Raw genomic sequence first — 13,066 nt, forward strand, 5'->3', positions numbered from 1 at the left:
GTTATTTTTTTTTTCATTTGCAGTAGTTATTGTCAGATTGTGTGAAAATTCCAGAAAGATTGTCAAATTGTGAGCTGAATGTAGCTTCTGCAGGCACTTTGGTTTTTGTTTTTAAGGGAAGAAGAGGCTGTTGTTATTTTTGTAACATTGCTCATCAGCTTGCTTTTTTAGCAGGTCAAAGACAACTTCTAAAGTTTTCAACAAGTTAGGACGTGCAGCAACAACACTGCTGCAGACACATAACTTCATACAGACGCTTGGATTCCCTGTTGAGGGGAAACGTTCTGGTGACATCTTTGCTCACAGGTATTTCACAGGCTTTGCAGCTGTTCTCTACAGAAATATGTACGTTAACCATTCTGTTCTTCTTGTGGACCCTAAACTCTTGCTGCAGTCAGACAAAACTTGCTTGCTTCACTCATACCAAGATTTAGTTATATAAACACAGCAAAATGAATATCGACGTTCTGGCTAAGCTCAAAGGGCAGGAGAGCACCCTATCTGAATTTCATCTTATTTTGCTTTGCAAGGATGCCAGAGTTAAGTTTTATCCTCTAATAGAAGCAGGGAAGAAGGAGTAAAGAAAACACAGGGCATAGTTACAGGTAAACAAAACTAAACCAACCTGCTGCTTGTGCTATACCACGTGCAAACTATCAAAAGCATTATAAAGAATCCTGCTTTTCTAAGATGCCCTGTGTTAGATACTGATGAGCAAATGATGACCTACACACCTAATTGCATGACCCTAATGCTACACGATAGGACAAGCTTCTTTACTAACAGGAAATCTCAGTTGCTCACTGTTAGATTAACATTCACACACACACCACCCCCAGCAGAGCTCATACCATTACGGGATAAGCCCCCCCAGCCTACTGCCAGCTTCTGTTCTCTCCCAATAGCTGTTCACAGATTTCTTCCAACGGTGGATGTACTAGATTTATTTGGAAAGCCCAACTTGGACATTTTGTATGGTCTGCCTTTTTGATCACCACCCCCTTAGAACAAAGAGGAAGCTGTAAATGACACTGGTGATGAAATGAGCTCCACAAGCATTGATTATCCAGGCAGTTCTTGGTTATGACAAACAGCAGTTTTTAATAAAGTACTTTCAAAGAAAATCTAGGAATAAAATATGTAGAATGGTAAAACTCACATGTATTACCTGAAAGTGATTTGTCAGTATGGTTTTGTGTGTCTTTGTCTTCTGGCTGCAAAGCAGAAAACAACATAAATCAAAACAAAACAATGCATTTGAACACCAGAATAACTATTTGGCTAATTTACAAGTGGCAGGAGATTACTTAGAAGAATCCCGAGCTACTTGTAAAGTCAGACAGAGAATATACCTGGTTTTGAGGAATTACTGACAACATACAGTCTTTTCAGGCAGCATTTTCATGAGATTTGGCTCACAAAACTACCGTGTTGGTTGTATCCACTAAACGATGTCATCTTCATTAATGATATGCTATGGGGTTACATCTTTTGAATAATTTGTTCTTAAACCCTCAACAGCTGTTCAGCAATTCAGATTAAAAAGATTTTTTAAATGCTTTGTAATGAAAAAAACAAGACTTTTGCCTGTAACGTGTGGCAGTAAGGGATTGTTTCATTGATCTAGGAAAAGTGGAGCTGCTTTTTTTTTTTTTTTTTAAACAAACTTCTTCACATACATAGGAAGCTTTTCTAGACAACAGGTGGACTTGAACATTTATGCTGGCTCACGTCTAACCCTCCTCCTGTTTGAAGTAAACATTCCCTCAGTGGCTTTTTTTGCGTGCTAATTAAACATAATGAAATTATTTAACAGCTTGAGACTGCAAAACACATTGTAACATTTCAATTCTACTATTTAGAGCACAACATCTGAAAACTGGAAGTACAGCACCTTGATACTAGGTCTGCGGGAAACTGCAGCTGCCCTTACTTTAACTATGCGGGTGTGGAGCCAGATGAAATAGCTTTCTTCTGTTGAGGATTTAAAGATGAAAGCAGAAGGGGATTTTCCCCTTAGATAGCTGCAATAAAGTATTGTTGATTTTTTGTATTGCATCATTCTTCCAAAACTATCACAGCAGGCTTCTTAATATTTTGCAGGCTGTGCATGGAAACAGAAGTCAACTGGGTAACCATATAGTGTAATAAAATACTCTATTCCTACCTGCTACACCTTCTTTACTAAGAAATCCACTAAAACCAGAATATAGGCAGTTGCAGTTGATGTGGTGAACATGCATACATTCACAGTTCAATTATAAAGAAGGTAAACTATCTCCAAAATATTCAAAGACTTTGTTAGGAAAGGAAAAATTTGCATGCTGTTTTCAGCATTTCTTTACTCCCTGAAAACTGCAAGATCACGCATGCAACATCAATTCACCTCACAAAATGTCTGCTTTCTGCTCAAGAGAGATCTAACGCTGCACGTGCCACTTGCAACAGAATAATCCTTGCCGCTATCTTCTAGTAGTTTACTTTTCCACTGGCAGCATGTACACTTTCTCTGGACACAGCTTTTTAAAGATGAACTTGGCCTTCAAGGCAACACGTGAGCACCCAAAGTTTAAGAAAAATTAAATCTGGAGATCCTGACTATAGTCATTGTCTCCATTCCCACAAATTCCTTAAAAAGGTAGAACGTTATTACTGAGCCTTGAGGAGCAAATCCCCAGAGGGGTAACACGCTGGGAGAACAAGGAGCTGCCCATCACAATTCAGCCTCCCCAAAGATCTGTTTCAAAAGAAACAAGCAAGTAAATAAAAACAAAAGGGGGAAAAAAAAAAGCAAAAGTGGCTATTGTTCCCTTAGTTTGCAATAGGTAAATTGCTGTCCTGAGCTTCAGTAACATTTCCCACACAATTCATGAAAGTTCTAACCGTATTGTGAAGGCTAGTACCTAAACGTCTTTAAGAGATGTCATTATACTCATGTCTCATGATAAAAAAATAACAAGAGTGGCCAGTACTGCAAAAGGTACAAACAGGGATACTTACCTGTGCCGTTCGTTTGTTTTCAAAATTCACATTTTTACTGATCAGTTATCCACTTTTATCAAGTCAGATGCACTCAGGTTTATTCAAGATCATTTTCTTGTAATATAATCGCAATAAGACAATGTAGTGTTACTGGCCATGAAATGAAGGCATTAAGCAAGAATATTTTTTGCCCACAACTAAAATCCAATCAACCTCTACATGTCTAATAAAAGCCATAAACCTACGCACCGTCTGAAAATAAGCAGACAGTTTTTCAGCTCTGTAGAACCATTAACACCCTAATACACAGAAATATCTTTATAGTGATTCTAAGCTGGCAATAAATGCTCTCTTCTTGATGATGGGAATGAGACCATTACCTCCATCATCTGTGAAATGCATACCAACCCCATGTTTGTTTCTGATGAAAATCAACTGGGACTCTGGAATAAGGAACACCTTTTAATTCTTCGTCTCACTGGAAAACGCTCTTCTCCAAGATTTCTGCTTAATCCAAAGAGAACCGATTTGAAACTCAGCAAGTAACATTCACTTGAAAGACGGTTAACCATGGAGCATGGGGGTCACTCGGCATTGCCCACCCTATGGTCATGTAAGATTTCACAAACAGTGGAGAGTGTTTCCACTACAGAAGAGCAGTGTCCCAAAGTCATAGCCCCTAAGGGCAAAACACAAGGGAGTCCAAAACTCCCTAGGAATCCCTAGGATTCCTTACTTCTTCACTTCTTCTCTGTCCTGGCTCTATTTCCAGCAGGAAAGAGGGAGAGCATGCATGACAAAGCCTTAACTCCTTGTCGGCTCTTCTTCAGAGCATCTACGCACTAATCAAAACCTATTTAAACTACAAAGTACACATTACTGATTAAATAACCTTTCTTTTGCTCTTCTCCACAAAAGCTCACTTCATTCAACTCTTGAAAAGAGAGCCTATTTCTAGTCTGTTTTACCGAGTAATTCTCTGCTCTCCAGATATAGTCCGAAAATATATTTATTTGTTAACATACTGATTTAATAAACAGCAATAACTTAGTTCACTTTCAGGTATTATTTTTCTTACCTGTTGGATTAGGCCAGAATCTGACGTAAGGGTCTTGATGTTCACAGATGCAATTTCCAATGTAACTTGATCTGTTAGGTATTCCTCATCTAAGACAAAGACTGTGAAACATTGGTCTTCCACACAAATACAAATTTAAATAGTAAGACTATCAACATGAAATATAGGTGTCTAGCATACACAATTGAACTCCGTATCATGATGCTGGATTAAAAGTCCAAAATATTAAATTGGCAGAAATGGTAACAATCATACAGAGCATGACTGTGCAAAGCAAAATAATCCTTGCAGAGATTAGATATTAGTGTAGCAGTTGTTTTTTAAACCAAGACCACACTATTTTTGAAGCAAGTGTCAAAGTTGTTCTTTCAGAAAGCTGACCAGAGAATATTAACTGAACCAATAAACCAAAGTAGGCTGAAGATGACTGTCACAAGTCACTATCATTTTTGCCTTGCTTTTCTCATCACACGATAATTGTTGAAATACGTACTGCACAAATATTTACCTTTCATTCTGCCCCTTTGTGAATTAGGCTCATCCTACTTATCGCTACTATGCAGGAGTTTTCTGAAGCACTGAAATAATCCATTTCAAAGTGTGTTTATCAACTGCCCTAGCAGTCCCCTGAAAGGCACAACATTCCCCAGTACAGCACAAACTCTATTTACCTTTCAAGCTTCACTTCAGTCCTCAAAATGGGGTACAAGGGACACAAAAGCCCTTTGCGAACCTTGTGCACACAGACACATTTCACTCCGCATGATTAATAAGGTCCTCATCATCAAACCATTTGCATAATGCCCCTGGGTCAGGTGCTGACCGACCATTAACACGCGCTTAAAAGAGGTTATATTGTACACATTTTTACACACAAGAACTCTCCATGGTGGTGGCTACGCTTGTAGTGCTGATACATTTCCATATGCTGTTTGTTTAGCGGTAAGATCTCATTGACAAACAGCTATTACCTTTATGAATTGTCAGATAACAGAAAGAAGACATAGTTCCTTATCCCACTCAAGAAATTGATCTAAATCAAAGAATTCATCCTTACACTTGCAAGGGAAAAAAAAAAATAAAACCATGATGATCCTCTTTTTCTGATTTTATAAGACTGTTGAAACGTAAAGTCAAATAGTATTCCACCCCCAGCAGGGTAACTGTTTAATAAGGATCATGTTTATTCTTTATTATTTATGACTGTAGGACCAGAGACAACAACAACCACCAACCAAACAAAAAATAATAAAAAATACTCTGGCTGAAAATGCAGAGTACGAGCATCAAAATTCCACTTTATTTGTGTGGAAATACTGTGTGTGAAATTTGTTCTGTATTTGAATGTAGATAGAATTATAATCAAAACATGATGTAAACATTACGCCTAGCACTGCAAGATAAAAAGTTCCCTCAACTTACCTTTAACTCATAATCGGTAGAGGGTGCTAAGAACTTTAATAAGTTACAGCCCCAAAATCGTCCATTAATCCATTGACCTATAAAAGCAACAGAACAGTCCCCCCCCCGCCAACATACTGTCTATTTGAACATTAAATCTGAAGCAAACATAATTTTGTGTTACACAGAATCAGACCTGCACATCTGTAACACTTTTTAGCTCACAGATCCATTTTTCTAAGTCTGTATTTTTATAGAAATAGTTATGAAAAGTCATTCTCAAAAAAAAAATTTAAATCATGGAAATGAACAGAGTATTAGGAGGTATTTGTATCGCTTTCAACTCCAAGGAGGAAATGTCAAGCTATATTAGTACTTACATCTTTTTCCACAAGAGGAAGCGGAAACTAAAATTAAAAATAAACTGAGTTCACTTCCGTTCTACAGAAAGTGCGGAAATTTCTACTTCCTCCCACTTTCCTATTTAAATGAAATGCATTTAAAACATGCAATCTCAGATTTCAAACAACTTTGACAAATTTGAAATTTAGGAATTTCTCTAATTAATTTTGAGGAGGCCCTAACATCACGGGTGAAATAAAAACCAGGACGTGAAAAAGAATGTTACGGAGAAATTGCTTTAGTGTTAATAAACAATTCTGAAGGAACAAACCACCTGCCTGCAAATAAACAGAAAGTAGTTTACGAACGCAAACAGTTTTCATCCCACACTCTCCTCCCCTACTGAGCAGCACTTCTGAGAAGATGCTCATTTCCTCTGGCTGGCTCCCTCAAGCCCCCAAAACAATCTCTAACCTTTCTTTAACCTCAGTGGTACATTGCTCACGCTCCTCAGCAAAAGTTTCCATTGTAACTTGCTTCTGCATAGTTTCCTGGGTCTGTCCCCGCTGCAGACCTGCTGTGCAACACAGGACAGAGAACACACCACCCGCAGAGTGCTCCTCAACTGAGCCCCTGCCAGCACGTGCCCTGGACAAAAGCCTACGGCAATGCCTGGGATGACAAAAAAAGCCCACCCCACATGCCAAGGGAACCATAAAAGGGATATTCACACTGTGTAATCCAAGTATTTGACTTCAGTGCACTACAGAACCTGCACTCCCTCACTCCATTTTCAGTGAGGAGAGGCAAGAACTTGTGCAGAGTGGACCTACATTAAGTTCCCAAGCAGATGGCATTAATACCTCCTGAAGGTAAAAGATGGCCTGGCAAGTTAATTGGTTACAGGGCTGAGAACGCAACCAGAAGCAAGAGACCTGGAAGGTATTTCTGGATTTTATTTCTGATAACCTGAAGGCACTGGTAATGTCTTCAAAGCCACCTTCTAACGTTATCACCTCTCTACCATCTGTTCTCTGACCAGTGGTTTTCGATGGCACCACTGTATTTTCCTTCCAGATTGAGAACCAAGATCTTCTGGCGATAGTTTTAGACTGACTTTTAGATCAAAACTAAACTTTGGAAGGACATTTCAAAAATTATGTATACACACACCAAACTGACCTTAAAAACACACTACATTTAAAACATGAACACCGAGGAAAAAGTAAGAGCATTTCAATCAGTTGGGTAACACCGATGGTTTTATTGCACATAACAACACAGATCAATGGCACCTGAATAGACAGAATTCACAATACTTACCTTTAGGTACTCCTGTGTCTTGGACAGGATATTTTTCAGTCTGTCAGAAAAAGGCAAGAGACACAGATGTTTGTTATTTTAAGTGTAATTGTGCTGGAGAAAGAGTATATAAAATTGCATAATTATAGTTGCATCTCTTAAATTGCTACTAGTTGATTCGTCTACAATCAGATATAGTAACACTTTTCTTATGTGGGAACTGAGATGCTGCTAACACTACCGATTAGCACATGCAAAAGTAATAGAGACTGCTCTTTGCTGCACTATTTTTAAAGGTATTACTTTTTAGTGAAAAAGCAGAGATTAGGAAAGAAATTTTGCATTTAAGTAGCAAGATAATGTCGAAAAGGTAATGCATACCAGGAGGAAGAGAGATGACTTCAAAAGCTCTTTTAGCAGATACAAGCTTTTACCAAAACATTACAGTACTGAAAGAAAACCATATTTTTTCCCTTCTGCTCTAAAATTAAAAAGCTGATTAAGGTGCAATAGAAAACTATTATTATTGAGTTTAAGGGTATAGCTGCTGATTTCTAGGCATAATTTACTATTATACCTGAAATCTACCATCTTCCCTCTGACCCCTGCCCTTATGTAAAAGTAGGTGTGGCTTTGATAGAAGCTGATAACCAAGCAAACAGGTTAAAGGCATCTTAATTTAAGGGGGGGATGGATATAAACAAACTTTCATTTGTCTCAGACATAGCGACTTTCCCCTCACCTTTGAGAAAAACTCCCTTTAGCAAAACACAGCATCTAATTTAGTCAGTCCACAAAAACAATCACAAAGTTTATGTTGTCTACTAAAACCTGCTAACACCAAGGCATGTACATAGAGTGCAATAATGGATCCCAGGGAAGGATCAGCATTTAAAGTACTAGTGAAATTTTCAGAGTTTCCTGCCGACTCCCTGTTGCAAAGCTTCAAAATGGGAAGAAAACACCAAGGCACAGCAACAGCTTGCTCACTTGCCATCCTTTATATAAACCAACGCATTTCAATCCGTTCACATAACTACATTAGACAACAGTCTTCTCTGGGCTACACAGCACTGTAACTTTTCCCCAGCATAAATAATCCATAGCAACATTAAACAGAAAAACTCTTATTAGAAGACGTCACAGAGTTTCATATTACTTTTACCTAACATACTCCTGTCTCAGCATAACACTGGCATGTTTAATATCCCAACACAAAAACTTGTCCTGAAGAGTTTACTCTGCCAGCAAGCACTATAGAGTGCTGCTTGGTCTCTCCCTAGATTTGCCCGTGCCTGCTGTTTGGTCTTACCTTCCTATGACTTTTAACTCATCAGACAAAACAGGTACAGGAAGGAATTATAACTTAGTACAACTGAAATTTTAAGCCCTAGGTGGATTTTCTTAGCCCTCCAACTCATATAGACAGAAGAATGTCAGCATCAATCTTTCTCGGTTGTTGGGTTTACTTTAAATTTAAAAAATGGCACTGTCATAGCCTGTAGAGGGTATCCCATGGCCAGCTCAGCCGACACTATCCAGTTCAGCTTTATGTACCTACTAGCATTTTTATTTACACTTTAATTGCACAAGGTTAGTAAATTAAAATTTGTTTATACAGTCATACAGATAAGCAAAACCCTATACATACTCACAGTTCGAGTTAACATCCTTGAATGTTTCACCTCACTTGTGCATCACAGAACTGTAGAGAGCTATAATGATTTGAACCTTATGAGACCAGAAACACGTACCATTGTTAAGGAAAGAGTACTTGGATCTGTATCCTCCACTGGCTCTTTTGCTGCATGATCTGCTGGAAATTAGAAAACTTTATCACTGCATAATCCTCAAAATATTTCCGTCCGGCAATTCATATTTTGCTTCTTTGTCTGACCAAGATGAAGCACAACTATGCAGCCATTACATGCATTATGTCAAATTACATTTCCACAAGAAAACATGACAAACTAGACAACGTCAGAGCTACTAGCACATAGATAAGAAACTACATGCAACAAGGAAACCCAACTCTAAGCTAACAAAAGAGACTTAAATGAGAATTCTAAATTATTTTTAGTAAAAAAAAAAATTAAGAAAAATAAAAATCACAAGACAATTCAGCAATAAAGGATAAAATCCAGTAAATCTACTAAAAGCTAAGTTTTGTTCTCCTAGTGACAGTACTCCATTTTTTCCTCAAAGCAATAATTCAAACAGTAAACAGGCTCACTACAACAAAAATTAGTAACAGCAGATTGTAGTACAAAATGTAATAAAAAAAGTATTTGAGGTAAACATTAATTATTTGTACACAATAGAATCATAAACTTCAATTATATTAACATCAAAAGGATACAAAAATAAATCTTCGAAGTACTTGCAGGTGAATCATTAAATGTCAGCCCCTCTGCACCAAAGGCTAAATTGACAAATAATAGTGGGGTACCGACCAAAAGCGCACAGAGAATCTGAAACAAATCTCATACAGAAGTCAGGATTCACCAAACCACTCCTGTAATTTAACAGCATCCTGCCATTTCCTCACGGAATCTCTTCTGTTGATAACTATCACGTTTTCAAAAACTGGAAAGCATTTTAATTTACGTAGTACGATTTTCACTTCATTCTTGTCACTCTCATTCTAAAAGTCCTTATACTTACTACAAGTACACATTCAATGTTTTCAGCTGCAACCAGCAAGACGTGATGGGAATCAATATTTGGTGATTGCCTTCTCCCAAATATAGAAATCAGTGCATTTAGAACACAGTCCCAGAAATGAATCACAAATGCACAGTACAAACCCTGAGCCCCAAAATAGCACAAAAGTCACACAGACACTTTTCTAACCAACTCAAATTTAGCACAATTGTTTCTTTGGGGACCTACTCCTACACATCTACTCAACACAATAGAACAATAAGCTGAAGCATAAGACAATGCCAGACAGTACAATAAACAGAAAAGAAGAAAAGGTGGCAGGAGTGGGCCAGAAGCAGCCCCAGGGCTCCAGGACAGAGCCCTTCTCCCTCCTGCAGCCCCATCAGCAGCAGGTCCTGGGTGTCCGAGGGGTGCCCAGCCCCTCTCCGCAATGCCAGGTAGAGCCGCCCTCAGCCCGAGTGCCCCTCAGGAAAACCACACACCTTGTCCAGGTGGGTGGCAAACCATCAGGGGGGTCGGATCTACAAGGCTTGAGCACAGCCTTTGCACACAGACACGCTGAATGGTTTAAAAAGGCAGAGGTCTATGAAATTTCAGATGAGTGTGTTCACGCTGCACTACAAGCTTTAGGAAGACATACGCAGAAGAGGAAAAAAACCCAACCCAAACCCCCATATTCTTGTCACATGTGCCCTGTTTGGTAAATACGAAATCCCTGCTCCAGAAACATGGTATTAACTGAATGTTCTGGGTAAAGCCTGCCCTGATGGCAAGGGCCACCACAAACTGCCACAAGCTTCCCAATTCAAATGCAGAGAGGTTGAGAGTCAGAGATATGAGAAAATACAAGAAGCTGATGTAAGATACTGCAGGAGAGTAGGGCCAAAAATAGAGGATCCAAGCGGGAACTGTATCTCCGAGCCGCGAAGGAAATGCAAAGGGAGCTGGGGCAAAGAGAGAAGCCCACCCTGTAAAGGAGAGCTGAAAAAGGAGGAGGTATTGGGAGCCACAGACAGGCTCCAGGGAAGGCATCCCCCGTCTCACTGGTTCTCCACTGTCAGCAAAGACCCAACAAACCCAGTGGCAAAACTTGCAACTTATGGTCAGTTTATTCTGGAGGCCTCACAGCTCCTCCTTCTGGATTCTTAGATGCACTTAAAAAAAAAAAATCTTTTGCCCTTGTAATATAAAAGGAGCCCCGAGGTAGATGAAAGCAGACTCGCACAAAAAGTCCATACCCTACTGAACCTTGGTGGCTACCAGCTATGGTAAGGGCTTCATCCCTTGTCTTCTATTACATCTCCAAGATACGGCCACGGTACACCGCAACACTGGTAATCTACTTTTCACAATCCAGAGGGAAGCACCGAAAAAACGGGAGAAGCTCCAAGAATACAGGCATTTGAAATAAGGACTTGACAGACCCCAGGATGACTCTACAAGAGGTGATGGGGTACAGGGTGGTACCTTTAATCGATTCCTGCTTTCTAGGTCTCACACAGAAACACAGTCACTGTGAATCTGTGACTCTGCATCTTTCTTGCTTAGTATCCATCCTGAAAAGTATTTTAGAATTGTATTTCTTTTCCTGTACCTCAATTTCTTCCCTTCTGTTTTTCTGGTTCTTTATGAAGAACAGCAATTTCCATCTTTTTTAGGTTGTCGAGCACTACCAAGTCCCAACATTTCCTACAAGTGGCATATGAATATTTGTACCTAAGAATAAAGGCTCCACATACTGGCTGCGGATGATTCACCACAATCTTGTTGATCACTGACACTAGGCAGATAATTTGAAAACCACAGACTTAATATTTAATTGTGAATAAGGCAATTAAAATGTCACGTCCCCTCTGTCTTTCTCACACGTATCTCCCCCAGCATTCTGCAGCTCACGTCATACAGCTGGATGCAGGTGCACAAAGCAGCAGGGAGGAAAGTTCTCTGTTTATCTCAAATGTAGAACAGCCACAGTTTTGCATGTTGAAAGGCCGACAGGAAACACAGGTATCATCTGACTGACGCTTCAGTGCAGACCGTCTGATTTCATAGTTGCTCCGACAGCTTGATAACCACATCATTTGGGATCCCCCAACAAATCCCTGTCACCACACTCCCCACTGGCAGCAGCCAGCCGCTGGCCTACATTTACTTCCCCACACTTCTGCCAGGAACCACGCACGGGTTGACTCCCATGGACATAAATCAGCACGTGCAAATGGACTCGGACAGACGTCACTCAGGTTCGATGGCTGCTCCCAAGGCTCCTTTCTGCCGCCCAGCAGCCGCATGCGGCTGCCATGGCTCTTCTGCCTGAGCCTGTCCAGTATAACCAGTCTGCAACAGGAGCAGCAGACTGGTACCCATCGCCATCGTTTCTCTGTTCAATACTGCTACGTGAACAGGGACGCAACGATGTGCACTTACCAGCGTGAACAGTTTGTTAATTTTGTGTATACGTGGGTTGTATATATGCGTATACATACACACGTTCAAATTTCTAATCCTACATCTGCTCTTCGTCCTTGCATTGGAAGGCAGTCTGAAGGTGAGTTTTTGGAGACCTCAGTGTTTTGACCTTTAAGCAGGAGGGGGTTCACAAAGATGGTATTCCCCTCTGCTACAGTTTTTTCCCTCCCACCAGCAGTGAGTGAAGCACGTAAGGTCTACCGTAGTTATGCAGTTCAACCACACGCATAACAACACCTCTTTCGCACCAAGGCTGGGCGTACACATTAACAGTACAACTTAGTACACCTCAAACAAAGCCCTCACCCTCATATTAATGTTGTTCATCGCGATGAACCCTTTGGTTAAACCCCAGTCAACAGCGGTGCTTTGACCAGAGCCGCATGAATTTCAGATTTTAATGATAAGTGAAAATACAGCAAATTATGTCAGAGTATTCAGTTCTCTGAAAAATCCAAGTCCATCGGCACTCGTGCAATTTTGTTTCCTGCGAACTCCTCAAAACTTTGTCTGAGCAGACCGGTAGGGAAACCCCGTGCGGCCGGCCCAGCTGCGCCGAGGTCCCCAGAAGCCATCTGCACCATGAGCCGTGTGGGGTTCAGGATCCCGAACCACCCGGAGCCCGGGATTCCAAGGAAACGGCGTTAACGCGCTGTCCGAAAGCCCCAGCTAACCCGCGTGCTAAACGCTGGAGCAGGCTTGACAAGACAAGTTGCACTAAATCACATCGGCAGAGCACATGATAAATCATTACCGCGCTTAATTAGCCCGTGCGCAGGGGGAAGGGAACAACTAAGAAACCCCCTCTAAAGTCGGCCGGGGCTAGGC

General features: G+C 40.4%; 1 protein-coding gene across 1 annotated transcript in view; it reads right to left on the reverse strand.

Moving 5' to 3' along the window:
• Positions 1 to 12,060, reverse strand: part of EDARADD (EDAR-associated death domain) — a 13,583-nt gene extending 1,523 nt beyond the window's left edge. Inside the window, exons 1-5 of the mRNA XM_009706888.1 lie at positions 11,922 to 12,060; positions 8,860 to 8,921; positions 7,127 to 7,166; positions 4,061 to 4,149; positions 1,169 to 1,214 (exon numbers count right to left, since the gene is read on the reverse strand). Of these exons, the coding sequence (XP_009705190.1) occupies positions 1,169 to 1,214; positions 4,061 to 4,149; positions 7,127 to 7,166; positions 8,860 to 8,921; positions 11,922 to 12,060 (376 nt within the window). The remainder of the gene's footprint in view (positions 1 to 1,168; positions 1,215 to 4,060; positions 4,150 to 7,126; positions 7,167 to 8,859; positions 8,922 to 11,921) is intronic.
• Between the last annotated feature and the right edge of the window lie 1,006 nt (positions 12,061 to 13,066).

Source organism: Cariama cristata, unplaced genomic scaffold (assembly GCF_000690535.1).
Source record: "Cariama cristata isolate BGI_N322 unplaced genomic scaffold, ASM69053v1 scaffold2679, whole genome shotgun sequence".
Lineage (NCBI taxonomy): Eukaryota > Metazoa > Chordata > Aves > Cariamiformes > Cariamidae > Cariama > Cariama cristata.